Source organism: Carassius auratus, unplaced genomic scaffold (genome assembly GCF_003368295.1).
Source record: "Carassius auratus strain Wakin unplaced genomic scaffold, ASM336829v1 scaf_tig00022041, whole genome shotgun sequence".
NCBI classification, from domain to species: domain Eukaryota; kingdom Metazoa; phylum Chordata; class Actinopteri; order Cypriniformes; family Cyprinidae; genus Carassius; species Carassius auratus.
The window spans coordinates 16,618-43,427 of NW_020525157.1; the positions used below are offsets into that span (position 1 = coordinate 16,618).

General features: G+C 40.3%; 1 protein-coding gene across 5 annotated transcripts; it reads left to right on the top strand.

The window, feature by feature from the left end:
- The first annotated feature begins 1,342 nt into the window (after positions 1-1,342).
- LOC113077243 (high choriolytic enzyme 1-like) lies at positions 1,343-23,963 on the top strand. 5 transcript variants are annotated; one of them, XM_026249689.1, is made up of 5 exons: positions 1,343-1,465; positions 1,546-1,624; positions 1,747-1,887; positions 1,971-2,088; positions 2,187-2,592. In XM_026249689.1, the coding sequence occupies exons 1-5, from the start codon at positions 1,397-1,399 to the stop codon at positions 2,575-2,577; spliced, it is 798 nt and encodes a 265-aa protein (XP_026105474.1). In that variant the 5' UTR covers positions 1,343-1,396; the 3' UTR covers positions 2,578-2,592. The 5 variants fall into 5 exon arrangements, with proteins under 5 accessions (XP_026105474.1, XP_026105476.1, XP_026105475.1 ...); XM_026249691.1 differs by lacking the exons at positions 1,546-1,624; positions 1,747-1,887; positions 1,971-2,088; positions 2,187-2,592 and adding exons at positions 10,411-10,489; positions 10,612-10,752; positions 10,836-10,953; positions 11,048-11,585 and having other exon boundaries at positions 1,349-1,465; XM_026249690.1 differs by lacking the exons at positions 1,343-1,465; positions 1,546-1,624; positions 1,747-1,887; positions 1,971-2,088; positions 2,187-2,592 and adding exons at positions 10,179-10,330; positions 10,411-10,489; positions 10,612-10,752; positions 10,836-10,953; positions 11,048-11,585.
- Positions 23,964-26,810: the final 2,847 nt, after the last annotated feature.

Consider the following 26,810-nt stretch of genomic DNA (forward strand, 5'->3'; position numbering starts at 1 on the left):
TCAGTTAAGGAGCTTAATGTCCTGGAGTTGATTCTTAGTGTGCCATTTGCTTTTGGAAGCTGTTGTTGTGTACCCCCATCATGTAGTGCATGCAGGTGAAACAGACAATTGTTAGGCTTCAAAACAAAACAAATCCATCAGAGAGATAGCAGGAACATTAGGAGTGGTTAAATCAACAGTTTGGTACATTTCTAAGAAAAAAAAAGAACACACTGGTGAGCTCAGCAGCATAAAAAGGCCTGGATGTCCACGGAGGGGGACAGTGGTGGATGATCGGAGGATCCTCTCCATGGTCAAGAAAAGACATTTTACAACATCTAGCCAAGAGAAGAACCGTCTCCAGGAGGTAGACATTTCACTGTCAAAGTATACAATCAAGAGAAGACCTCACGAGAGCAAACACAGAGGGTACACCACAAAGTGCAAACAAGGACAGATTCGATTTTGTCAAAAAGATAAAAAAAAAAAAAAAAAACCCGGAGTGCTTTGGCAGTGTGAATAAACTCAATCGTGCAATGTCAGAACAGTTTTGAGAACATTTTTTTCAGAGATTAAGGATAACTTATCAATGTAGCTAATATCATAATAGGCACATTAAAAGCAAATTTTAACTTCTGTAAATTACAATTTTAAAATCAAACTTTTATTATTTGAAAAATGTTTAACTGCTACTCCTATTTGACTGGTTAATGCACAGTTGAATGAGCACTATGCAGTAGCCTTGTTTAAAAAAGTAAAGATACACGCTATTAGCTTTTGATTTTCTAGGTAACAAGGTTTCATTGCTACATTGAAATCCATGTTGTTTTTCATTGACAAACCATTTTATTAATTAATAAGCAGAGAAACACTGTGAAATAATAAAAAAAAAAAATAACAATAATAATAAAATAATAATAAAAAAAACATTTCCTCCTAATAATTTAGAATTATAGAGTAGATGTATCTGATGTTAACTGTCGGTTATTTAGAATCAGAAGCATTCATCTAAACTTATTTTTTCTGCTGATTAGCTATGTCAGATGTATTATTTATGTATTTTTTATTATTAATTTATTTTTTTAGTCATGTACCAACCACTAGTAATCTGTAAGTAGATTACCAATGAATCCTCCCCCTCTACACCACTGTTTTTGGCACTTAGTAAAGTCCATTTCGGTGGATTACTTAAACTAACCAGGGTATCTGATCTTATTTTGAAAAGTTTTGGACTAACAGGTGAGGTCTGAGTTTCCTCCCTGAAGGTACACATTTTAGACTCTTGATGTTAAGACCCTACCCATAATCCTCCAGTAGACCTACCTACTCGGGTGAATATAAAGTCAAGACAGAATCGCTCAAAGACACCAAAGCTCAGCACAAGAGCATCCTGAACATCTCTACACACTGAGACGACATGGACACAAGAGCCTCCCTCTCCATTCTGCTGCTGCTGTTTGGCATCTCGCAGGCGTCTTCTCTCATGGTAAGATCAGGTCTAGACTTTCCCTTAAATTATGAATGTTCCTAAAGAAGTCATTTTATCATCTCTATTTCTGCCTCCAGGAGGAAAGGTTTGAAGGAGTGTTTGTGTCAGAACCTGAACCTCTGGACATCACTACAAGGATTTTGGAGTCCAACAATGGTCAGGCACCTTGTAGATTTCTTATGAATTCATCAATGTGTTTCAGAGAATAGGGGTAAACTGCAGTCAAAATATATAGATATGTTTTACTATTTCATCAGTATGGTTCTCTTTAAATACAGGATCTTCTGAAGTCTTGATTGAAGGAGATCTGGTGTTTCCCAAAACCAGAAATGCTCTCTACTGCTTTAACAACAACTGTTTCTGGAAGAAAAACTCTAACAACATAGTGGAGGTCCCTTACGTCGTGAGCAGTGAATTCTGTGAGTGAATCTCCTTCATTCATTGAACATATCTATGAGTCATGTAGATCTCATTTTAAATCTCTCGTCCTTTTTGTTTGCAGCCAGTTATGAGAGATCAGTGATTGCGAACGCCATGTCCACATTTCACTCCAAAACCTGCATCCGCTTTGTGGCCAGATCAACTCAGGCCGACTACATCAGTATTGAGAACAAAGATGGGTGAGAACAATCATACAGCATTAACAAGAAACATTTATCAGTCCTTATTTATATAAATAAATAAATAATTAACCTCTGTACTTCTTCTATCCTCTCAGGTGCTACTCTTCTCTTGGCAGAACTGGTGGTCAGCAGGTGGTCTCCTTCAACAGGCAAGGCTGTGTGTATAACGGCATCGTTCAGCATGAGCTTAATCATGCCCTGGGCTTTTACCACGAGCAAACCAGGAGCGATCGTGACCAGTACGTCAAGATCAACTGGCAGAACATCTCTCCTGATATGGCCTACAACTTCCAGAAACAAAACACCAACAACCAAAACACTCCATACGACTACACTTCCATCATGCATTATGAAAGAACAGCCTTCTCCATCCAGCCCGGGCTGGAAACCATCACACCCATTCCTGATAGAACAGTGAAAATTGGACAGAGGCAGGGAATGTCCAACATCGACATCCTGAGGATCAACAAGCTGTATGGATGTTGAAGATGACACGTTTCACACAACCAATGCACAATATCAGGATAGTTAATATGTAGATGAAAATTGGTAAAAGGTTGTGTTTTTGTCTTTTGATAGTGTTCAATTTCCGAAATGTGTGTTGGGAAAAATAAAGCTAAACTGCAAGAAAAACTCTTTTTTTTTTTTTCATTTTAATTCAATGTCAAGTTTTAGAAAATGCTTGATTGCAGCATTAAAGTGCTGTATTTTTATTTATTTATTTATTTTTTTTGGGGGGGGGATTAAGCTTTTAGCATAAGTTCTCTCAGAAATGCAATGTTATTCATTATAAAAGGAGGCCCAATCACTGCTTGATACCTGGAGTATATTAGCACTCAACTGTCCGTTTATTTTTCCCAGTTAATGATGCTGATGTTAGGAATGAATATCACAGTAAACGTTTGTGGGTTTTTTTTCCCTACTATGTGAAAGTGTTAATATTTTCACAGTGGAAAATCTGAAACACTATCAGGGCTTTTAATATCATATCTGCTATCAGTCACTCATAAGATTTTGCGTCAGCACTCCTTGCATGTCAATCACCAAATTTTATTATTAGTTCTTTTTACTAATAGAGGGCTACAGTTAGGTCCAAATACATATTTGAAAGCAGGCACAATTTATATCTTTTTTAGTTGTTGACCAAAACATATTCAAGTTACAGTTACGAGGAAGTCGTGGCCTTGCGATCCAAATATTGCGGGTTCAAGTCTCGGGCCAGCAGGAATTGTAGGTGAATGTAGTTCAATCAGGACCACTTCCATCAAGTATATTTATGAAAATTATAATTGCATACAGTTGGTGTTGGCGGTATGGTTATGTTCTGGGCAACACTCCACACGCCTGTCCATGCAGCCATGCTTGGACAGAGTGGGGAGAGCAGCAAACAAACCCCCTTGGGGTACAGAACAGAACCATTATAAGCATATATGATTACAATTCACAATTATGTCAGTTTTAAACAAAATGTGAGAGACTGCTTCCAATGAAGAGATTGTAAAAAAAAAACTAAGTTAGATCGGATTACTGGTTCAGTTGGTGGAGTTGGGGTTGGAGGAGGGAGTTAATTACAAGCAGCAATGCGATGGAAGAGACACTGAAGAATGGGAATTTAAATAGACCGCAGGTGATGGGTGTCAAGACTGGATTGGTACACGTCAGGAAAAGCTGGCTTTCAGCTGATTCAAGTGTGACTAACGTGGCCTGACTGAACTAACGCGATGCTCGATTTCAATTAGGACCACTTCCGTCAAGTATATTTATGACAATTATAATTACATACAGTTAGTGTTGGTGGTATTGTTATGTTCTGGGCAACACTCAACACGCCTGTCCATGCAGCCTTGCTCGGACAGAGCGGGGAGAGCAGCAAGACAAACCCCCAAAACAACCATATGCCAAAACTCCCAAACACAACTAATGCAATTTGAATGGCCAGCAATGAGAAATGTTGCTTGATACTATATTTATGGGGGAAGCATCACCCAAATTCAAACACTCAACACGCCTGTCCATGCAGCCATGCTCGGACAGAGCGGGGAGAGCAGCAAGACAAACCCCCAAAACAACCATATGCCAAAACTCCCCAACACAACTGATGCAATTTGAATGGCCAGCAATGAGAAATGCTGCTTGATACTATATTTATGGGGGAAGCATCACCCAAACTCAGAGAGAAGCATAAAAACAAGCATGTTGCTTTAGCTGCTTATGCAAAATATTTGAATTAACTGTATGGGGGAAGCATACACCCCTAGCAGCAGCAGCAGCCTAATACGATGGCAGTTTGTATATCATTCAATTTAAGTGTCTAACATGCTGAAAAATCACATTAAGGGGGAAGCATACAACCCTAGCAGAATCAGCAGCATAATACAATGGCAGTTTGTATATTATCCAATTTTAAGTGTCTAACATGCTGAAAAAAACACATTAAGGTGGGGGGTGGGAGCGTCACCCAAAGTTAAGCAATAGAGGATGTGCAACAAATATGTTCTTAAAATGCTTAAAGCGACTGAAATTGTAAAGGGGGAAACATACGCCCCTAGCAGCAGCATCTGATATGATGGCAGTATTATCCAATTGTATGTATCTACAGTACCATGCTGTAAAAATCACAAAAGGGGAAGCATTACCCCAAGTTAAGCAACTGAGGATGTGCAACAAGCATGTTTCTTAAAATGCTTAAATCTCATGCCAATCCCGAGTACCCACAGAGCAGTACCGAATCCTGATCTCCAAAAGTCTCCAGCCTTGTTATATCTGCAAGACAAAAATACAGCTTTCGATTCTCTCTGGAAAACCAATCTCCTGTAGGCATGCTGTGGGCAGAGCTATAATACTGATGTTTTGTGTTGTTTTCACGAACATATATTCACTTATGTGCTGATTTCCGACAAAAGACAGAAATCTGATGCAGTTGTACTTACCTGAATGGGGTCTTTACCATGTTTTAATAGCAAACGATGTGCAAGTCCAGCATCAACCTGGTCTTGTTGTGACGAGAACACAAACACACTTGCTACACTCCATCGCTTCCCCGGAAAAGCAAACTGCATCCACTTTTCATGTAATGCTAGGTTCTTTGAAAAGCTGAACATGGTAAACTTTCCCTCACATCCAAAACACACTTATTTTGAGACATTCTCGAACAAATCCTATGCAGCACTGTCAATGAATTCCTGATGAACTGTGTTTATGGCGAGGTCTCGCTCTCCTCTGGTTGACATGTGCGCAGTCGTGCTTTCCCGAGAGAAATGCTCATAAGGAGTTCATCTCCATCATCATCTACGTCATTAGATCCATGATCGAAAAACTACCGAAACTTGTACAAGCCATAAGTAAGATTTTCGGCACAGAAAACTCCATTCATTCAAATTGGCCATGTTTAGCACGAAAATCCATCTCTTTAACACTGAACAACTCTGAATCCATGAAACACCATTGTAGCCCCCCTTTAAGCAAATTAGTGATAAATACGACCCCTTGCTGCGGCACGAGGAGCATGTAATATGCGTTAATGTTGTAGGTTACATAATGGAGGGTGGTAGTCCAGCAGGGGAAGCATACACCCTTCGGAAACTTAGGATGACATCCAGTCTGAATGAAAATGCTCCATAAACACCTCAGTCAGAATAAAATTGCCCAAACCGAAATGGTAATCTGTTGAAAGGGGTGGGATAACCTTCTATACCCGAACTAAATTAAAATTCTGCCATGTTAACGTGTTAAACTGATTAGGCCTACTATGTAACCCTACTAGATGCATCTGTGTAACCACCCCAATAGTCGTAGTCATCAGAATGGGAATGTGATGTCAGCAACGCTGTGCATTCAGTGATTAGTAGACACTGACATTACAGTAGAGACTGGAAAATAGTGGACGAAAAATATAAAATTTCAATTATACAATAACACACATTAGAATGGAATCTGGAATCTCATGACCAGAGCAGAAAGCTGATGTAATAAGGGAGCTAAATGTACTGCTTTTCAGCTTAGAAACAATACTATGATAGTGAATAGCTCAATGAAAACACTTGACCAAATTTTCCTGTCATTGTATGAATTATACAGATTCATGAACCCATTTGTAAATGTTGTAAGCACTATCTGCGTTCATAAGCCGCCCCCTCATGATTCTTTGTTTAACGAAACCGGATGAGAAATCGTGTATTTTTCCATGTAAGTACAGAATTACTATTAGTTTTTTTTATATGTCAGAATAAAATTCATTTTAGAGCTGCATTACAGAAGATCTTAGGCTGCGGCTATTTCCCTTGCTGAATTGACATGCCTGTGTCTGCGTTTTCCAGTTTACTCTTCATGCAGTTAATGTGACATCAACCTTAGAAATAAACACCAGTGACATTGAGATTTCGCCGCTAATACAGCGAACCCCCGTTGAAACGCTTACACGAGAATGCTTGTCTTATTTAACCCTGTTCTCATAGCCTTATCGCCGTTTTCTTAGAGCGATTGCATGCTCTAGCTGCGTATTGCTCCAGGTGTATGAACACAGATGTATAAATGCTGCAGCAAATATGCTTAATATTCGTTCCTGCAACCGATGCAAAAAGATGTTAACCACCAGGCAACATACACAGCGATATGGATTAAAAGAGCATTCACTTATCTTAGATGCAGATTTCAGATGTTCTGAAACAAACTGCAACAGTTTGATTTGCAAGCAGCGATGCGATCAGTTAATTGCAAGTAGCAATGCGATGGAAGAGACACTGAAGAATGGGATTTTAAATAGACCGCAGGAGATGGGTGGCAAGACTGGATTGGTACACATCAAGAACAGCTGACTGTCAACTGATGCAAGCGTGACTAACGTTGCCTGACTGAACTAACGCGATGCTCGAATTAATGTACAGCGGTCTCTCCCCCCCCAGTACCACGACTGATGTGCCCTCGACCAAGGCACTGAACCCACAACTGCTCCCCGGGGGCCGTATCATAAATGGCTCACAGTTAACATGGGAAGTCGTGGCCTAATGGTTAGAGGGTTGGACTCCCAATCGAAGGGTTGTGGGTTCTAGTCTCGGGCCAGACGGAATTGTGGGTGGGGGGAGTGCATGTACAGTTCTCTCTCCACCTTCAATACCACGACTTAGGTGCCCTTGAGCAAGGCATCGAACCCCCAACTGCTCCCCGGGCGCCGCAGCATAAATGGCTGCCCACTGCTCCGGGTGTGTGCTCACAGTGTGTGTGTGTGTGTTCACTGCTCTGTGTGTGTGCATTTCGGATGGGTTAAATGCAGAGCACAGATTCTGAGTATGGGTCACCATACTTGGCTGAATGTCACTTCACTTCACTTCATTATTTGTGGATGTTTTCAGCCAGCATCACTACAGAACCTTTAATGTTCTCATGTGTCACACAACACGCCAATATCGATAATTCTGTGTCACAGCTGAATGGATGATGCAGTTTATCACTTTACATTTTTGCGCAAAAGCAGCGATGAGCGGGAGACTCTGCTCTTGCGTGCAGCTGGCGGAAGCAGTGCGTAGCGCCACTTCACACTTTTTTTGGCAGTTTGGTCTAATTTAGAAACAGTGCCTAATATGGTGGAGGTTTCCATCGCTTCGGCGATCAGCTCAAGATTCAAATATTGGTCTTAATTCCAAGCAAGTGCGAGCAGTTATTAAGTATATTAATGCAACCGCAGTCGTGTTTTTTTCTCTCTCTCTGGTAATTTGCATATCATCGTAGGTCACTTAGTATGTCGCAAATCGAACCATGACCACATGTAGCCTAAACACCATATCGAATTAGATAACGTCTCATGTAAACAGTCCTCCGAATCTTTAAATCTGAGTGAAAAATTAAATGCATGTAAACATGGCTACAGAGATCACGTTCTTATAAGCCTATGTATAGAAGCCATAGAGCATTTTTTGTGCAATTTGATCATTGTGTGCCTCTGAAACACTCACACGGCTAATGTGACATCAACCTTAGAAATAAACACCAGTGACATTGAGATTTCGCCGCTAATACAGCGAACCCCCCGTTGAAACGCTTACACGAGAATGCTGGTCTTATTTAACCCTGTTCTCATAGCCTTATCGCCGTTTTCTTAGAGCGATTGCATAGCTGCGTATTGCTCCAGGTGTATGAACACAGATGTATAAATGCTGCAGCAAATATGCTTAATATTCGTTCCTGCAACCGATGCAAAAAGATGTTAACCACCAGGCAACATACACAGCGATATGGATTAAAAGAGCATTCACTTATCTTAGATGCAGATTTCAGATGTTCTGAAACAAACTGCAACAGTTTGATTTGCAAGCAGCGATGCGATCAGTTAATTGCAAGTAGCAATGCGATGGAAGAGACACTGAAGAATGGGATTTTAAATAGACCGCAGGAGATGGGTGGCAAGACTGGATTGGTACACATCAAGAACAGCTGACTGTCAGCTGATGCAAGCGTGACTAACGTTGCCTGACTGAACTAACGCGATGCTCGAATTAATGTACAGCGGTCTCTCCCCCCCAGTACCACGACTGATGTGCCCTCGACCAAGGCACTGAACCCACAACTGCTCCCCGGGGGCCGTATCATAAATGGCTGCACTCTGCTCCGCGTGTGTGTGTGTTCACTGCTGTGTGTGTGGACTTTGGATAGGTTAAGCGCAGAGAACAAATTCTGAGTATGGGTCACAGTTACAGATATATAGGGAATACGGTCTTAAAGTCGGTGCCCCTCTCCCCTCTTTCCTGGACATTTTCCTTACACAATGCTCCAGCAGTATCGTGAAGGAGCCCACCCATTCCTCCCACAGTCTCTTTCATCTCCTATTATCAGGAAGACTGTAAAGGAGCATCATGTTAAATGTTAAATGAGCTTAATGTCCTGGAGTTGATTCTTAGTGTGCCATTTGCATTTGGAAGCTGTTGTTGTGTACCCCCATCATGTAGTGCATGCAGGTGAAACAGACAATTGTTAGGCTTCAAAGCAAATTAAAAAATCCATCAGAGAGATAATAGGAACATTAGGAGTGGTCAAATCAACAGTTTGGTACATTTCTGAAAAAAAAAGAACACACTGTTGAGCTCAGCAGCATAAAAAGGCCTGGATGCCCACGGAGGAGGACAGTGGTGGATGATCAGAGGATCCTCTCCACGGTAAAGAAAAGACATTTCACAACATCCAGCCAAGAGAAGAGTTAGACGTGGAGGTAGACGTGTCACTGACAAAGTATAAAATCAAGAGAAGACTTTACGAGAGCAAACACAGAGGGTACACCACAAAATGCAAACAAGGCCAGATTAGATTTTGTCACAATAAAAACCAGAGTGCTTTGGCAGTATGAATAAACTCAATCGTGCAATGCCAGAACAGTTTCGAGAACATTTTTTCAGAGATTAAGGACAACTTATCAATGTTGCTAATATCATAATAGGCACATTAAAAGCAATTTTTAACTTCTGTAAAATAAAATTTTTAAATCAAACTTTTATTATTTAAAAATGTTTAACTGCTACTCCTCTTTGACTGGTTAATGCACAGTTGAATGAGCACTATGCAGTAGCCTTTTTTCTAGTAGTTAAGATACATGCTATTAACTATTGTTTTTCAAGCTAGCAAGGTTTCATTGGCACATTTGAAATCCATGTTGTTTTTCAGTAACAAACCATTTTATTAAATAATAAGCAGAGAAACACTGTGAAATAATAATTTTATTAAAAATTTCCTCTTAATATTTTAGAATTATAGAGTAGTTGTATCTGATTTTATCTGTCGGTTATTTAGAATCAGAAGCATTCATCTAAACTTATTTTTCTGCTAATTAGCTATGTCAATTATTTTATTTATTTATTTTTTATTATTAATTTATTTTTTAGTCATGTACCAACCACTAGTAAACTGTAAGTAGTTATGTGTTTTTGGCACAAAGTAAAGTCCATTTCAGTGGATTACTTAAACTAACCAGGGTATTTGATCTTATTTTGAAAAGTTTTGGACTAACAGGTGAGGTCTGAGTTTCCTCCCTGAAGGTACACATTTTAGACTCTTGATGTTAAGACCCTACCCATAATCCTCCAGTAGACCTACCTACTCGGGTGAATATAAAGTCTTGACAGAATCGCTCACAGACACCAAAGCTCAGCACAAGAGCATCCTGAATATCTCTACACACTGAGACGACATGGACACAAGAGCCTCCCTCTCCATTCTGCTGCTGCTGTTTGGCGTCTCACAGGCGTCTTCTCTCATGGTAAGATCAGGTCTAGACTTTCCCTTAAATTATGAATGTTCCTAAAGAAGTCATTTTATCATCTCTATTTCTGCCTCCAGGAGGAAAGGTTTGAAGGAGTGTTTGTGTCAGAGCCTGAACCTCTGGACATCACTACAAGGATTTTGGAGTCCAATAATGGTCAGGCACCTTGTAGATTTCTTATGAATTCATCAGTGTGTTTCAGAAAATAGGGGTAAACTGCAGTCAAGATGTATAGATATGTTTTACTATTTCATCAGTATGTTTCTCTTTAAATACAGGATCTTCTGAACTCTTGATTGAAGGAGATCTGGTGTTTCCCAAAACCAGAAATGCTCTCTACTGCTTTAACAACAACTGTTTCTGGAAGAAAAACTCTAACAACATAGTGGAGGTCCCTTACGTCGTGAGCAGTGAATTCTGTGAGTGAATCTCCTTCATTCATTGAACATATCTATGATTCATGTAGATCTCATTTTAAATCTCTCGTCCTTTTTGTTTGCAGCCAGTTATGAGAGATCAGTGATTGCGAACGCCATGTCCACATTTCACTCCAAAACCTGCATCCGCTTTGTGGCCAGATCAACTCAGGCCGACTACATCAGTATTGAGAACAAAGATGGGTGAGAACAATCATACAGCATTAACAAGAAACATTTATCAGTCCTTATTTATATAAATGAATAATTAACCTCTTTACTTCTTCTATCCTCTCAGGTGCTACTCTTCTCTTGGCAGAACTGGTGGTCAGCAGGTGGTCTCCTTCAACAGGCAAGGCTGTGTGTATAACGGCATCGTTCAGCATGAGCTTAATCATGCTCTGGGCTTTTACCATGAGCAAACCAGGAGCGATCGTGACCAGTACGTCAAGATCAACTGGCAGAACATCTCTCCTGATATGGCCTACAACTTCCAGAAACAAAACACCAACAACCAAAACACTCCATACGACTACACTTCCATCATGCACTATGAAAGAACAGCCTTCGCCATCCAGCCCGGGCTGGAAACCATCACACCCATTCCTGATAGAACAGTGCAAATTGGACAGAGGCAGGGAATGTCCAACATCGACATCCTGAGGATCAACAAGCTGTATGGATGTTGAAGATGACATGTTTCACACAACCAATGCACAATATCAGGATAGTTAATATGTAGATGAAAATTGGTAAAAGGTTGTGTTTTTGTCTTTTGATAGTGTTCAATTTCTGAAATGTGTGTTGGGAAAAATAAAGCTAAACTGCAAGACCAATCTTTTTTTCTTTTTAATTCAATGTCAAGTTTTAGAAAATGCTTGACTGCAGCATTAAAGTGCTGTATTTTTTTTTTTATTTTTTTTTTTTTGAGAAATTAAGCTTTTAGCATAAGTTCTCTCAGAAATGCAACGTCATTCATTATAAAAGGAGGGCCAATCACTGCTTGATACCTGGAGCATATTAGCACTCAACTCTCCGTGTAATTTTCCCAGTTAATGATGCTGATGTTACGAACGAATATCACAGTAAACGTTTGTGTTTTTTAAAATTTTCCTACTATGTGAAAGTGTTCATATTTTCACAGTGGAAAATCTGAAGCACTATCGGGGCTTTTAATATCATATCTGCTATCAGTCACTCATAAGCTTTTGCGTTAGCACTCCTTGCATGTCAATAACCAAATTTTATTATTAGTTCTTTTTACTAATAGAGGGCTACAATTAGGTCCAAATACATATTTGAAAGCAGGCAGAATTTATATCTTTTTTGGTAACACTTTATAATAACTGCATGCTATTAATCATTAGTTAAGCATTAGGAAACAGTTAATTCATCATTTATAAAGCATTAATAGATATTTATAAGGAGTTTATAAATACAGATATAAATGCTTTATACCTGATTTAAAAGCATATCTATAATGTATTTAATAATTGTTTTTCATACTTTATTAATGATCAATTTATCCTTTCTAAATTAAGTATAGCATTATTTACACACCAGTTATTAAGGAGTTGTCAGTGGTTCATAAGATCACTTAGAAATTTTAAGTAAATGATTAATAAACTATTTAAATGTGTATTCATACATCTTTTTATTCAGACATATAGTAATAGTTACTTATAGTGTTAATAAATGGTTTATTAACATGTATTTCTACTGTAATTCAGGGTAAATTCAGGTAGTTATAAAACATATGTAGTTGTTAGTTAACTATTTTTGTGAGCTCATCTAAAGTGAGGACTATTTATGCCTTGTAAAGCTTTTACAAATGAGATTTAAAAGCTGTTAATATGTCTATGTTCTGTATCACAGTGTTGTGTTTGTTTCTGTTTTTTGTTTAGAAGATAACTGAGCCTTTAAATATCCTTTATAAATGCTTTACAAGGCATAACTAGTCCTCACTTTAGATGGGCTCACATAAATAGTTAACTGACCACTACTAAATGCTTTATAACTACCTGAATTTACTACATTTCTTGAATCACTGGCAACTCCTAAATAACTGGCTTGTAAATATTGCTATACTTCATTGAGAAATTATAAATTGATCATGAATAAAGTATGAAATGACACATTATAGATATGCTTTTAAATCAAGAATAAAGCATTTATATCTGTATTTATAAACTGATTATTACTGTCTATTAATGCTTTATAAATTATGAATTATCTGTTTACTAATGCTTAATTAATGATTAATAGTGTGTAGTTATTATGAAGTGTTACCGGTGAATGTAGTTAATGTAGAGTGCTCTCTCCCCCCTCAATACCACGGCTGATGAACCCACAACTGCTCCCCGGGTGCCATATCATAAATGGCTGCCCACTGCTCTGGGTGTGCGTTCACAGTGTGTGTGTGTGTGTGTGTGTGTGTGTGTGTGTGTGTGTTCACTGCTGTGAGTGTGGACTTTGGATGGGTTAAGCACAGAGCACAAATTCTGAGCATGGGTCACCATACTTGGCTGTATGTCAAATCACTTTCACAGTTTACATGCCCATGCACTACAAATCATCTTGCATTGTTCCCCAGCCAGACTGCTTGACTTCTGACTTCGTTGTCAGGTAAACATTTGTATAGGTAAACATGTATAGGTAAACATTTATAGTATATTTATAGTCAAAATCTGTCAGTAAGTTAGTTGTTTATAGTTTCTGTTTTACTTCATTGTTGTATGTCTGTATTTCTGTAGCACCATGGTCCTGTGAGACACAACATTTTATTCCACTGTATGTCCCTACATGTAGCGGTATGACAATAAAGCTTATCAGAACAACGTTCTCAAGGAGTACCGTGACCAACTGGCTAAAGCTCAAGTGGCTAATGACTCAGTATCTCACTCAGTATCTACGATCGCTACCACCACCTATGCCCATAAAGGTACATTTTGCTCTTCCTGACAAATTCAACGGTTCTGCTGAACAATGTAAAAAGGTTTCATTCGACAAGTTGAGATATTTTTCATGCATCAAGAGGGTAGCTTTGCCTCTGATGAGAAGAAGTGTGCTTTCCTCATGTCATTGCTAACTGGTAAAGCGATCGAGTGGGCCGCAGCAGTTTGGGAAACCGACCATATGTTACAAACATCCTATCCATATTTCATAAAACAACTCAGAGTTGTGTTCGAATACCCAGCAGGGGGCAAGGATGTTTCCACTCGGCTAATGCAACTCACTCAAGGCCTCAAGTTGGCCGCCGACCATGCTATCGAATTCAGAACAATTGCTGCTCAGAGTGGATTGAACGACGTAGCACTTAAGAGCCCATGCAACTAGGAATTACCAGGCTGTCTTCTGAAGAGAGATCAAGAAGAGTCACTCAGAAATTATGTTTTCACTGCGGTAGTGCAGCCCATCGCAACGCAATGTGTCCACTCAAAGCCCGGAGGGACTACAATGATAACAGCCGGGTGAGTGTTTCCAAGCGCAATGTTAAAAATCTCACTACCATGGTCAAGATAACTACTGAAAACAACTAGTTTGAATTCACAGCGCTGATTGACTCTGGCTCGGCATTAAACCTCATTCATCGGGATCTTGCTAATGCATACGACATCCCCGTCCTACCATGTGACCCACCTATTAATGTAAAAGCCGTGAATAACAAACCCATTGGAAGTGGTATAACTCAACAAACACAACCCTAGAAGATGCAGATAGGCTTATTTCACCAAGAAACTATTACATTCTATGACATCGACTCACCATGCCATGAAATCATCCTTGGATATCCCTGGTTATCTGTTCATGACCCAGCCATCTCCTGGCAGAGTGGTGAGATCAAACGTTGGTCACAATTCTGTTTTTCCACATGTCTGAATAATGTCCTTTCTAAGCCTTGTCTCACTACCAGCGTCAAAAGCCCAGAGTGTAAGCCTGTCACCATACCATCCCATTATCTGGATCTTCAGGAAGTCTTCAGCAAAACCAAGGCCACTCAACTACCACCTCATCGTCATTGGGACTGCGCCATAGACCTATTACCCAACGCCATGCCACCCAAAAGTAAGATCTATCCACTGTCATTTCCGGAAAGTCAAGCTATGGACGCATATATTGAGGAAGCTCTCAGCTCTGGATTTATCTGTCCATCCACTTCACCAGCTGCAGCAGGATTCTTCTTCATGGAGAAAAAGGATGGAGGAACAATGTTACTGTCAAGTTCTGTTATCCACTGCCACTAGTTCCTGCAGCACTTGAACAACTTAGAGAAGCCAAGATCTACATTAAATTAGATTTGAGAAGTGCCTATAACCTCATCAGGATCAGGGCGGGTGGTGAATGGAAGACTGCATTTCTGACCACTAGGGGGCACTTTGAGTACCAGGTTATGCCGTATGGGCTGGCCAATGCACCTGCGGTATTCCAGTCGTTTATGAATGAGATTTTCAAGGACCTCTTGAACAAATTCGTGATAGTTTACATTGATGATATCTTGATCTATTCCAAGTCAGAAGAAGAACACAAGGGTCATGTCAGGACAGTATTTACCAGGCTGTTAGAGAATCAACTGTATGTCAAGGCAGAGAAATGTGAATTCCATGTACCACGAACATCCTTTCTAGGCTACAACGTCAACCATCAAGGTGTGGAAGTGGACCAATCCAAGATCAAGGCAGTCACTGAATGGCCACGACCAACCACCATGAAAGAGCTTCAACGCTAGGATTTTCAAATTTCTATCGGCGTTTCATAAGGAACTACAGCATCACAGCCACACCTTTGATGTCATTATTAAAGGGTAAGCCATCCAAGTTGAAATGGACTGATCAAGCTTTTCCACTGCACCCATCCTGAAACACCCTGACCCCAATTTGCCGTTTATATTGGAAGTTGATGCCTCCGATTGTGGGATAGGTGCAGTACTCTCCCAACGCCACGGACAACCAGGCAAGCTTTTCCCCTGTGCTTATTTCTCAAGGAAACTCACGGATGCTGAGCGAAATTATGATGTCAGAAACAAGGAGCTACTGGCTATGAAGGCAGCTATTGAAGAATGGAGGCACTGGTTGGAGGGTTCCGCTCACCCCTTCCAGGTAATCACTGATCATAACAACCTTGAATATATAAAAAGTGCTAAGAGATTAAATCCTCGCCAGGCTCGCTGGTCCTTGTTTTTCACCAGGTTCCAATTCACAGTAACTTACCGCCCTGGCAGTAAAAATAGCAAGGCAGACGCCCTTTCCAGAAGACATGATCACCCATTGACCGATCACCAACCTGAATCTATCCTGTCACCGTCCATCATCATAGCACCAGTCACGTGGGACATAATGCAGGAGATTAAAAAGGGACAACACAACGAACCCACACCTCAAGGTTGTCCTGCTAATAGACACTATGTTCCATCCAGGATTCGACCACGAGTCTTACAGTGGGTCCATTCTTCACTGTGATCAGGGCATCCAGGTATCTCTCGCACACTACATCTCACGCAGAATTCCTTCTGGTGTCCTACTATGGTCAAAGATGTAGCAAATTACGTCAAGTCATGTCCTGTGTGTGCACAGTCAAAAACCCCCAAAGAGCTCCCATCAGGTCTGCTATATTGTCTCTGATATATTGTCTCTGACCATGGAACACAATTCAAGTCCCAGGTATGGAGAGCTTTCTGCAAACAACTGGATATTAATGTCAGTTTAACTTCAGGTTACCACCCTCAATCGAATGGACAAGTGGAGAGACTGAATCAGGAGATCGGCAGATACCTCAGATCATACTGTGGACGTGAGCAACATCGGTGGTCAGAGTTCCTTCCCTGGGCAGAGTACGCACAAAATTCATTGAGGCATTCATCCACTGGCCTTACACTGTTCCAGTGTGTGCTAGGATACCAACCCCCCATGTTCCCGTGGTCTGGAGAACCGTCACTAGTACCTGCAGTCGACAACTGGATTCGTCGTAGCGAGAGGGTATGGGACAGGGCTCATGTACGTCTGCAAAGAGCCATCAGGAGTCAGGAAATTCAAGCCAATCGAAGAGGTCGTCCACATCCCCCCTACCAACTGGGACAAAGGGTCTGGCTCTCCACTCGAGACCTCAAGTTGCGGCTGCCCAGCAAGAAACTCAGCCCACGGTATGTAGGCCCATTTAAAATCTTAAGACAGATTAATGCGGTCACTTATGAACTGGAGCTGACCGTTAATTACCGTATCTCTCCCTCCTTCCATGTTTCCCTCCTGAAACCGTTCCACCCGAATACTGACCCCAACGTCGAGAACCGGGAGCCACCTCCACCGTTGGACATTGATGGAACCCCGGCTTATGCGGTAAAGGAGTTGTTGGACTCCAGACGAAGAGGGGGTCAGCTTCAATACTTGGTGGACTAGGAGGGATACGGTCCAGAGGAGAGATCATGGGTGGCCGCCAACAATATACTGGATCCTTCATTAATTGATGAATTTCATCGAGCCAGACCGGATCGAGCCAGACCGGATCGTCCAGCACCGCGACCACGGGGCCGTCCTCGTAGAGCACCAGGAGGCGCTCATGGGGGGGTGGTATGGGTTCTGTAACGCCACGCCAGCAGAGGGAGCCCTCGCCCGAGTATTGACTGTGTTCCACTCCCTCTGCTTCACCTGTTACTTCCTGTTTGGCAGGCATTTAAAGGGGGGGTGAAATGCTCGTTTTCACTCAATATCCTGTTAATCTTGAGTACCTATAGAGTAGTACTGCATCCTTCATAACTCCAAAAAGTCTTTAGTTTTATTATATTCATAAGAGAAAGATAGTCTGTACCGATTTTTCCCGGAAAAACACGAGCGCCTAGAGACGTGACTTGTGGGCGGAGCTAAAGAATCACGAACGCGAGTAGGATTTTGTGTTGAGCGAGTCTGGAAGCTGTGACACAGATCCAGAGGCTGAAATTTAACAAGAGCAGCATCAGCAAAGGCTTCTCTATGTGGTATGTACTGAAACTGTATATATTTGCTTAGCGGTTTTGGAAAATGACTAAGTTCCACTTTGTCGTCTTTTTTTTTTTTTTTTTTTTAAGCTGTACATGTGGAAAGTGCAGTTTGATAACAACATCGCATGTTGTTTACTTGATGTGCTTACGCGCTGATAGCTAAGTTAACAACACAGAGATATTTGAAGCAGTTTTACTCACCGCCTGCGGTTCCAACACACGATCGTGACCCTTTTTCGTTGGGATTGCATCATCCTTAAGAAATAAACGATGTGCAAATTCAGCGTCAACCTGGGCCTTGTTTGTAAAACAAGCATCTTCGAAATGCAGGGGAACAAACACAAACACTTGCACAACTCCGTTGATGCTCTGTAAAAATAAACTCCATCCACTGGTCCCTTAATGCTGTTTCTCTTTTGGTAATCTGTGCAGGGTTGTCTTGCCCTGGCAACCAAAAACACACTCCTTTTGTGACATTTCGCGACGCTCTCGCTCTGATCAGTGATTGTCTGTGCACAGCCTCCCTCTGCTCTGCTATACGGGAGCGCGCGCTCTTCCGGCAGACGCGCCCTTAGCACCCATATAAGGAAATTCCGCTCCATCTAACGTCACACAGAGCCATACTCGAAAAAAACTTTCCGAAACTTGTGACAAACCGGAAGGAGTATTTTTGGAACAGAAATACTCCTTCAAACGTACAACTTAATTTTTGAAACTTAGTCCATGTTTAGCATGGGAATCCAACTCTTTAACAGTGTAAAAAACTCAGTATGCATGAAATAGCATTTCACCCCCCCTTTAAGCATGGCCGGTGCCAATAACACTTTGCGAAGTATTGCCAGCCTGTCTGCCTTACCGAGCGTTTTTCCCATTCCCATAGTTTGCCTTATTGTGTATGATCTTTGCCTGGTTTCCCTGTCTCTGCCTTTGGATTTGCCCACTGTCTTGTTGTTTGGATTGGACTGCCTATCTGTGTATGATTCTCTGCCTTCTACGATTACGATTACGATTACTGTTTGGATTTGTCTGCTGTGGATGTTATTAAAATACTGCAGATGGATTCTAACGCCGCCTCCGAGTCATTACAGATATGCAACCACTGCTCTGGGTGTGCGTTCACAGTGTGTGTGTGTGTGTGTGTGTGTGTGTGTTCACTGCTGTGAGTGTGGACTTTGGATGGGTTAAGCGCAGAGCACAAATTCTGAGTATGGGTCACCATACTTAGCTGTATGTCACATCACTGTCACAGTTACAGTTATACAGTGAATACGGTTTTAATGTCGGTCCCCCTCTCCCCTCTGTCCTGGACATTTTCCTCACACAATGCTCCAGCAGTATTGTGAAGGAGCCCACTGTCTCTTTCATCTCCTAATATCAGGAAGACTGTAACAGAGCATCAGAGCCTGCTCTGCCAGACTGCTCAACAGTTTTTTCCCCCAGGCTATAATCAATCAATCAATCACCTTTATTTATATAGTGCTTTAAACAAAATACATTACGTCAAAGCACTGAACAACATTCATTTGGAAAACAGTGTCTCAATAATGCTAAATTGATAGTCAAGGCAGTTCATCATTGAATTCAGTGATGTCATCTCTGTTCAGTTAAATAGTGTCTGTGCATTTATTTGCAATCAAGTCAATGATATCGCTGTAGATGAAGTGAATCCAACTAAGCAAGCCAGAGGTGACAGCGGCAAGGAACCGAAACTCCAAAAGCATATTAGTATGTTATGTGTATGCCAGGTTAAAGAAATGGGTCTTTAATCTACATTTAAACTGCAACAGTGTGTCTGCCTCCCGAACAATGTTAGGTAGGTTATTCCAGAGTTTAGGCGCCAAATAGGAAAAGGATCTGCCGCCCGCACTTGATTTTGATATTCTAGGTATTATCAAATTGCCTGAGTTTTGAGAACGTAGTGGACGTAGAGGAGTATAATGTAAAAGGAGCTCTTTCAAATACCATTCAGGGCTTTATAAGTAATAAGAAATATTTTAAAATCTATACGATGTTTGATAGGGAGCCAGTGCAGTGTGGACAGGACCGGGCTAATATGGTCATACTTCCTGGTTCTAGTAAGAACTCTTGCTGCTGCATTTTGGACTAGCTGTAGTTTGTTTACTAAGCGTGCAGAACAACCACCCAATAAAGCATTACAATAGTCTAACCTTGAAGTCATAAATGCATGGATTAACATTTCTGCATTTGACATTGAGAGCACAGGGCGTAACTTAGATATATTTTTGAGATGGAAAAATGCAGTTTTACAAATGCTAGAAACGTGGCTTTCTAAGGAAAGATTACAATCAAGTTGCACACCTAGGTTCCTAACTGATGACGAAGAATTGACAGAGCAACCATCAAGTCTTAGACAGTGTTCTAGGTTATTACAAGCAGAGTTTTTAGGCCCTATAATTAACACCTCTGTTTTTTCTGAATTTAGCAGTAAGAAGTACTCGTCATCCAATTTTTATATCGACTATGCATTCCATTAGTTTTTCAAATTGGTGTGTTTCACCGGTCTGCGAGGAAATATAGAGCTGAGTATCATCAGCATAACAGTGAAAGCTAACACCATGTTTCCTGATGATATCTCCCAAGGGTAACATATAAAGCGTGAAGAGTAGTGGCCCTAGTACTGAGCCTTGAGGTACTCCATACTGCACTTGTGATCGATATGATACATCTTCATTTACTGCTACGAACTGATGACGATCATATAAGTACGATTTAAACCATGCTAATGCACTTCCACTGATGTCAACAAAGTGTTCAAGTCTATGCAAAAGAATGCTGTGGTCAATTGTGTCAAACGCAGCACTAAGATCCAATAAAACTAATAGAGAGATACACCCACGATCAGATGATAAGAGCAGATCATTTGTAACTCTAATAAGAGCTATAAGAGCCCTGAACTCAAATAACCCGCCCCTCCTCTGAAACTCCCCACAAACCCCTTCCCCCCTGAAACATGGACCATCTCACTTCCTACACTCCCCAATCACCCCCAATCTTACAACATCACAGGAAAAACTGTCTGAAACTTTCTCTTTTTTGTGCAATTCAATACACACTTTTCACACACACATTGCTGTGTGTACATAATCCCACAAAAGACTTAGTAATATGTGTATGTTAACATGCCCATGCACTACAAATCATCTTGCATTGTTCCCCAGCCAGCTGCTTGACTTCTGATGACTTCTTTGTTTGTTTATGTATAGGTAAACATTTATAGTATATTTATAGTCAAAATCTGTCAGTAAGTTAGTTGTGTCTAGTTTCTGTTTTACTTCATTGTTGTATGTCTGTATTTCTGTAGCACCATGGTCCTGTGAGACAAGACATTTTATTCCACTGTATGTCCCTACATGTAGCGGTATGACAATAAAGCTCAACTTGAAGTTGAATTTGAAGTTCACAGTCTGAGCTTCAAGTTGTGGGTACTCTCATCAAAATTGGAGGAAAGTTTAAGGAATTGCAATATGTTTTTGATATGTACTTTAATATGTACCTCCCTTTTTTCAAGGACCCATAAGCAATTGGACAGTTGACTCAAAAGCTGTTTCATAGACAGACTTGGGCTATTCCTTCATTGTTTCGACATCAGTTAAGGAGCTAAATGTTCTGGAGTTGATTCTTAGTGTGCCATTTGCTTTTGGAAGCTGTTGTTGTGTACCCCCATCATGTAGTGCATGCAGGTGAAACAGACAATTGTTAGGCTTCAAAACAAAACAAATCCATCAGAGAGATAGCAGGAACATTAGGAGTGGTTAAATCAACAGTTTGGTACATTTCTGAAAAAAAAAAAAAGAACACACTGTTGAGCTCAGCAGCATAAAAAGGCCTCATCACAGTGGTGGATGATCGGAGGATCCTCTCCATGGTCAAGAAAAGACATTTTACAACATCCAGCCAAGAGAAGAACCGTCTCCAGGAGGTAGACATTTCACTGTCAAAGTATACAATCAAGAGAAGACCTCACGAGAGCAAACACAGAGGGTACACCACAAAGTGCAAACAAGGACAGATTCGATTTTGTCAAAAAGAAAAAAAAAAAAAAAAAAAAACCCGGAGTGCTTTGGCAGTGTGAATAAACTCAATCGTGCAATGTCAGAACAGTTTCAAGAACATTTTTTTCAGAGATTAAGGACAACTTATCAATGTAGCTAATATCATAATAGGCACATTAAAAGCAATTTTTAACTTCTGTAAAATAAAATTTTAAAATCAAACTTATTATTTAAAAAATGTTTAACTGCTACTCCTATTTGACTGGTTAATGCACAGTTGAATGAGCACTATGCAGTAGCCTTGTTTAAAAAAGTAAAGATACACGCTATTAGCTTTTGTATTTCTAGGTAACAAGGTTTCATTGCTACATTTGAAATCCATGTTGTTTTTCATTGACAAACCATTTTATTAATTAATAACCAGAGAAACAATTCCTCTGAATATTTTAGAATTATAGAGTAGTTGTATCTGATTTTATCTGTCGGCTATTTAGAATCAGAAGAATTCATCTAAACATATTTTTTCTGCTGATTAGCTATGTCAATTGTTCTTTTTTTTATTATTAATTATTTTTTTCATTTACCAACCACTAGCAAACTGTAAGTATATTACCAATGAATCCTCTCCCTGTAGAAACACTGTTTTGGGCACTTAGAAAAGTCCATTTCAGTGGATTACTTAAACTAACCAGGGTATTTGATCTTATTTTGAAAAGTTTTGGACCAACAGGTGAGGTCTGAGTTTCCTCCCTGAAGGTACACATTTTAGACTCTTGATGTTAAGACCCTACCCATAATCCTCCAGTAGACCTACCTACTCAGGTGAATATAAAGTCTTGACAGAATCGCTCACAGACACCAAAGCTCAGCACAAGAGCATCCTGAACATCTCTACACACTGAGACGACATGGACACAAGAGCCTCCCTCTCCATTCTGCTGCTGCTGTTTGGCATCTCGCAGGCGTCTTCTCTCATGGTAAGATCAAGTCTAGACTTTCCCTTAAATTATGAATGTTCCTAAAGAAGTCATTTTATCATCCCTGTTTCTGCCTGCAGGAGGAAAGGTTTGAAGGAGTGTTTGTGTCAGAGCCTGAACCTCTGGACATCACTACAAGGATTTTGGAGTCCAACAATGGTCAGGCACCTTGTAGATTTCTTATGAATTCATCAGTGTGTTTCAGAAAATAGTGGTAAACTGCAGTCAAGATGTATAGATATGTTTTACTATTTCATCAGTATGGTTCTCTTTAAATACAGGATCTTCTGAAGTCTTGATTGAAGGAGATCTGGTGTTTCCCAAAACCAGAAATGCTCTCTACTGCTTTAACAACAACTGTTTCTGGAAGAAAAACTCTAACAACATAGTGGAGGTCCCTTACGTCGTGAGCAGTGAATTCTGTGAGTGAATCTCCTTCATTCATTGAACATATCTACGATTCATGTAGATCTCATTTGAAATCTGGCGTCCTTTTTGTTTGCAGCCAGTTATGAGAGATCAGTGATTGCGAACGCCATGTCCACCTTTCACTCCAAAACCTGCATCCGCTTTGTGGCCAGATCAACTCAGGCCGACTACATCAGTATTGAGAACAAAGATGGGTGAGAACAATCATACAGCATTAACAAGAAACATTTATCAGTCCTTATTTATATAAATAAATAAATAATTAACCTCTTTACTTCTTCTCTCCTCTCAGGTGCTACTCTTCTCTTGGCAGAACTGGTGGTCAGCAGGTGGTCTCCTTCAACAGGCAAGGCTGTGTGTATAACGGCATCGTTCAGCATGAGCTTAATCATGCCCTGGGCTTTTACCACGAGCAAACCAGGAGCGATCGTGACCAGTACGTCAAGATCAACTGGCAGAACATCTCTCCTGATATGGCCTACAACTTCCAGAAACAAAACACCAACAACCAAAACACTCCATACGACTACACTTCCATCATGCATTATGAAAGAACAGCCTTCTCCATCCAGCCCGGGCTGGAAACCATCACACCTATTCCTGATAGAACAGTACAAATTGGACAGAGGCAGGGAATGTCCAACATCGACATCCTGAGGATCAACAAGCTGTATGGATGTTGAAGATGACACATTTCACACAACCAAAGCACAATATCAGGATAGTTAATATGTAGATGAAAATTGGTGTAAGGTTGTGTATGTCTTTTGATGGTGTTGAATTTCTGAAATGTGTGTTGGGGAAAATAAAGCTAAACTGCAAGACTAACTCTTTTTTTTTCTTTATAATTCAATGTCAAGTTTTAGAAAATGCTTGATTGTAGAATTAAAGTGCTGTACTTTTTAGGAGAAATTAAGCTTTTAGCATAAGTTCTGTTAGAAATGCAACGTCATTCATTATAAAAGGAGGCCCAATCACTGCTTGATACCTGGAGTATATTAGCACTCAACTCTCCATTTAATTTTCGCAGTTGATGATGCTGATGTTTCATATTCTCAGTAAAGGAATCTGTCCCTTAAAAACTGTGATCGTTACCAGTATGGCAAGATTAACTAGGAGAATATCTCTCCTGATATGGCCTACAATTTATTCTAAGATTTTGAGAGAAGCACTAGACGAAATGGCTACAACATGTACACTATTTTCTCTAATACATTAGAAGCTGTTGCCCCCATCAAATTGAAAAAGTTTAGAGAAAAATTTACTGTGCCATGGTATAACAGTAATACTCACTCTCTCAAGAAAGAAACTCGTAGTCTTGAACGCAAATGGAGAAAAACTAACTACCAATTGTCTGCTCAATTGAGCTCCTTCCTGCAAAAAAAATATCTGTATGGAGAATTTCAGTCAGGTTTCAGGCCCCACCATAGCACAGAAACTGCACTTGTTAAAAATACAAATGACCTGCTTCTTGCGTCAGATCAAGGCTGCATCTCATTGCTAGTTTTTCTTGATCTTAGTACTGCGTTCGACACCATAGATCATGACATACTCATAGATCGATTAAAAAAAAACTATACAGGTATTCAAGGGCAGGCTCTAAGATGGTTTAGATCCTACCTGTCCGATCGCTATCATTTTGTTTATTTAAATGGGCAGTCATCTCATTTATCACCAGTAAAATATGGAGTGCCACAAGGATCCATCCTAGGTTCCCTTCTATTTTCAATATACATGTTGCCCCTTGGTAATATTATTAGAAAATACAGAATTAGCTTCCACTGTTATGCTGATGATACTCAGCTATATATCTCAACGAGACCAGATTCAACTTCTAAATTATCTAAGCTAACAGAGTGTGTTAAAAATGTAAAAGATTGGATGACCAATGATTTTAACTCCTATTAAATATGGATAAGACAGAGATATTAATTATTGGACCAAAAAACAGTACGCGGAATCTTGTAGATTACAATTTGCAACTAGACTGATGTACAGTTACTACCTCTACAGTCAAAAAATAGACAGCAACTTGTCTTTTGAAAATCATATTTCCCATGTTACAAAAACTGCATTCTTCCATCTTAGAAACATTGCCAAGCTACGAAACTTTAACTGTTTCTGATGTAGAAAAGCTAGTTCATGCATTTATGACCTCTAGACTGGACTATTGTAATGCACTTGTAGGTGGTTGTCCTGCTTCTTCAATATACAAGCTACATGTAGTCCAAAATGCAGTCCTTACCAGGTCAAGAAAATATGATCATATTACCCCAATTTTACAGTCTCTGCACTGGCTACCTATTAAAGGGGGGGGGGAGGTTAAATGCTCGTTTTCACTCAATATCCTGTTTATCTTGAGTACCTATAGAGTAGTACTGCATCCTTCATAACTCCAAAAAGTCTTTAGTTTTGTTATATTCATAAGAACACGACCGGCTGGAGGCGTGGCGTGTGGGCGGAGCTAAAGAATCACGAGCGCCAGTAGGCTTTTGCGTTGAGAGCATTTGGAAGCTGTGACATTACCGTGAGGACAAAACCAACCAAAACAAACCATGGCTAACAGTCAGATTCAGCGTATATTTATGATCCAGAATCAGATCGCATGCGGTTCCAACACACGATCGTGACCCTTTTTCGTTGGGACTGCATTATCCTTAAGAAATAAACGATGTGCAAATCCGTCGTCAAACTGGGCCTTGTTTGTAAAACAAGCATCTTTGAAATGCAGGGGAACAAAGACTAACACTTACACAACTCCGTTGATGCTTACACAACTCCGTTGATGTAAAAATAAAGTCTATCCACAAGGTTTCTTTTGGTAATCTGTGCAGGGTTGTCTTGCCCTGTCAACCAAAAACACACTGCTTTTGTGACATTTCGCGACGCTCTCGCTCTGATCAGTGAATGTCTGTTGTGCTCTCAGTGCTCTGCTATACGGGAGCACGCGCTCTTCCGGCAGACGTGCCCTCAGGACCCATATAAGGAAATTCCGCTCCATCTAGCATCACACAGAGCCATACTCGAAAAAAAACTTTCCGAGACTTGTGACAAACCAGAAGGAGTATTTTTGGAACAGAAATACTCCTTCAAACGTACAACTTAATTTTTGAAACTTTGTCCATGTTTAGCATGGGAATCCAACTCTTTAACAGTGTAAAAAACTCAGTATGCTTGAAATAGCATTTCAATCCCCCCCCCCCCCCCCCCCTTTAAGTTCCGTTACAAATTATCATTACTTACCTATAATGCCCCAAATGGTTTAGCTCCTGCGTACCTAACTAGCCTTATACCACGTTATCCATCACGGTCCCTAAGGTCACAAAACGCTGGACTTTTGTTAGTTCCTAGGATAGCAAAGTCCACTAATTAATTTTACTTTGTTGGACCAGCAGCTATGCTAATGATGTCTCTATTTGTTTCTATGTTTTGCCACGGGATTTACATCCCTTGCTACAAGTGTGACTGCATCATATAAGAATGGCTATTAATAATGTTCTTCATCTGGCTAACTACGTCTTGTATTAATTTTTCTGAAAAATCCTGTCATACGTGCACAAACTGAGAGTCACAACTTATAAGCTACTACTAAATATTGTAGAAATGTAATTTTCTGTAAAGTTGCTTTGTAACGATTTGTATTGTAAAAAGCACTATACAAATAAACTTGAATTG

Excerpts from the sequence above, each read along its gene's own strand:
- LOC113077243 (XM_026249689.1), top strand. The coding sequence starts at position 1,397 with ATGGACACAAGAGCCTCCCTCTCCATTCTGCTGCTGCTGTTTGGCATC. Across the intron at positions 1,466-1,545 it reads CGCAGGCGTCTTCTCTCATG|GAGGAAAGGTTTGAAGGAGT; the intron begins GTAAGATCAGGT and ends TTCTGCCTCCAG. Across the intron at positions 1,625-1,746 it reads GATTTTGGAGTCCAACAATG|GATCTTCTGAAGTCTTGATT; the intron begins GTCAGGCACCTT and ends CTTTAAATACAG.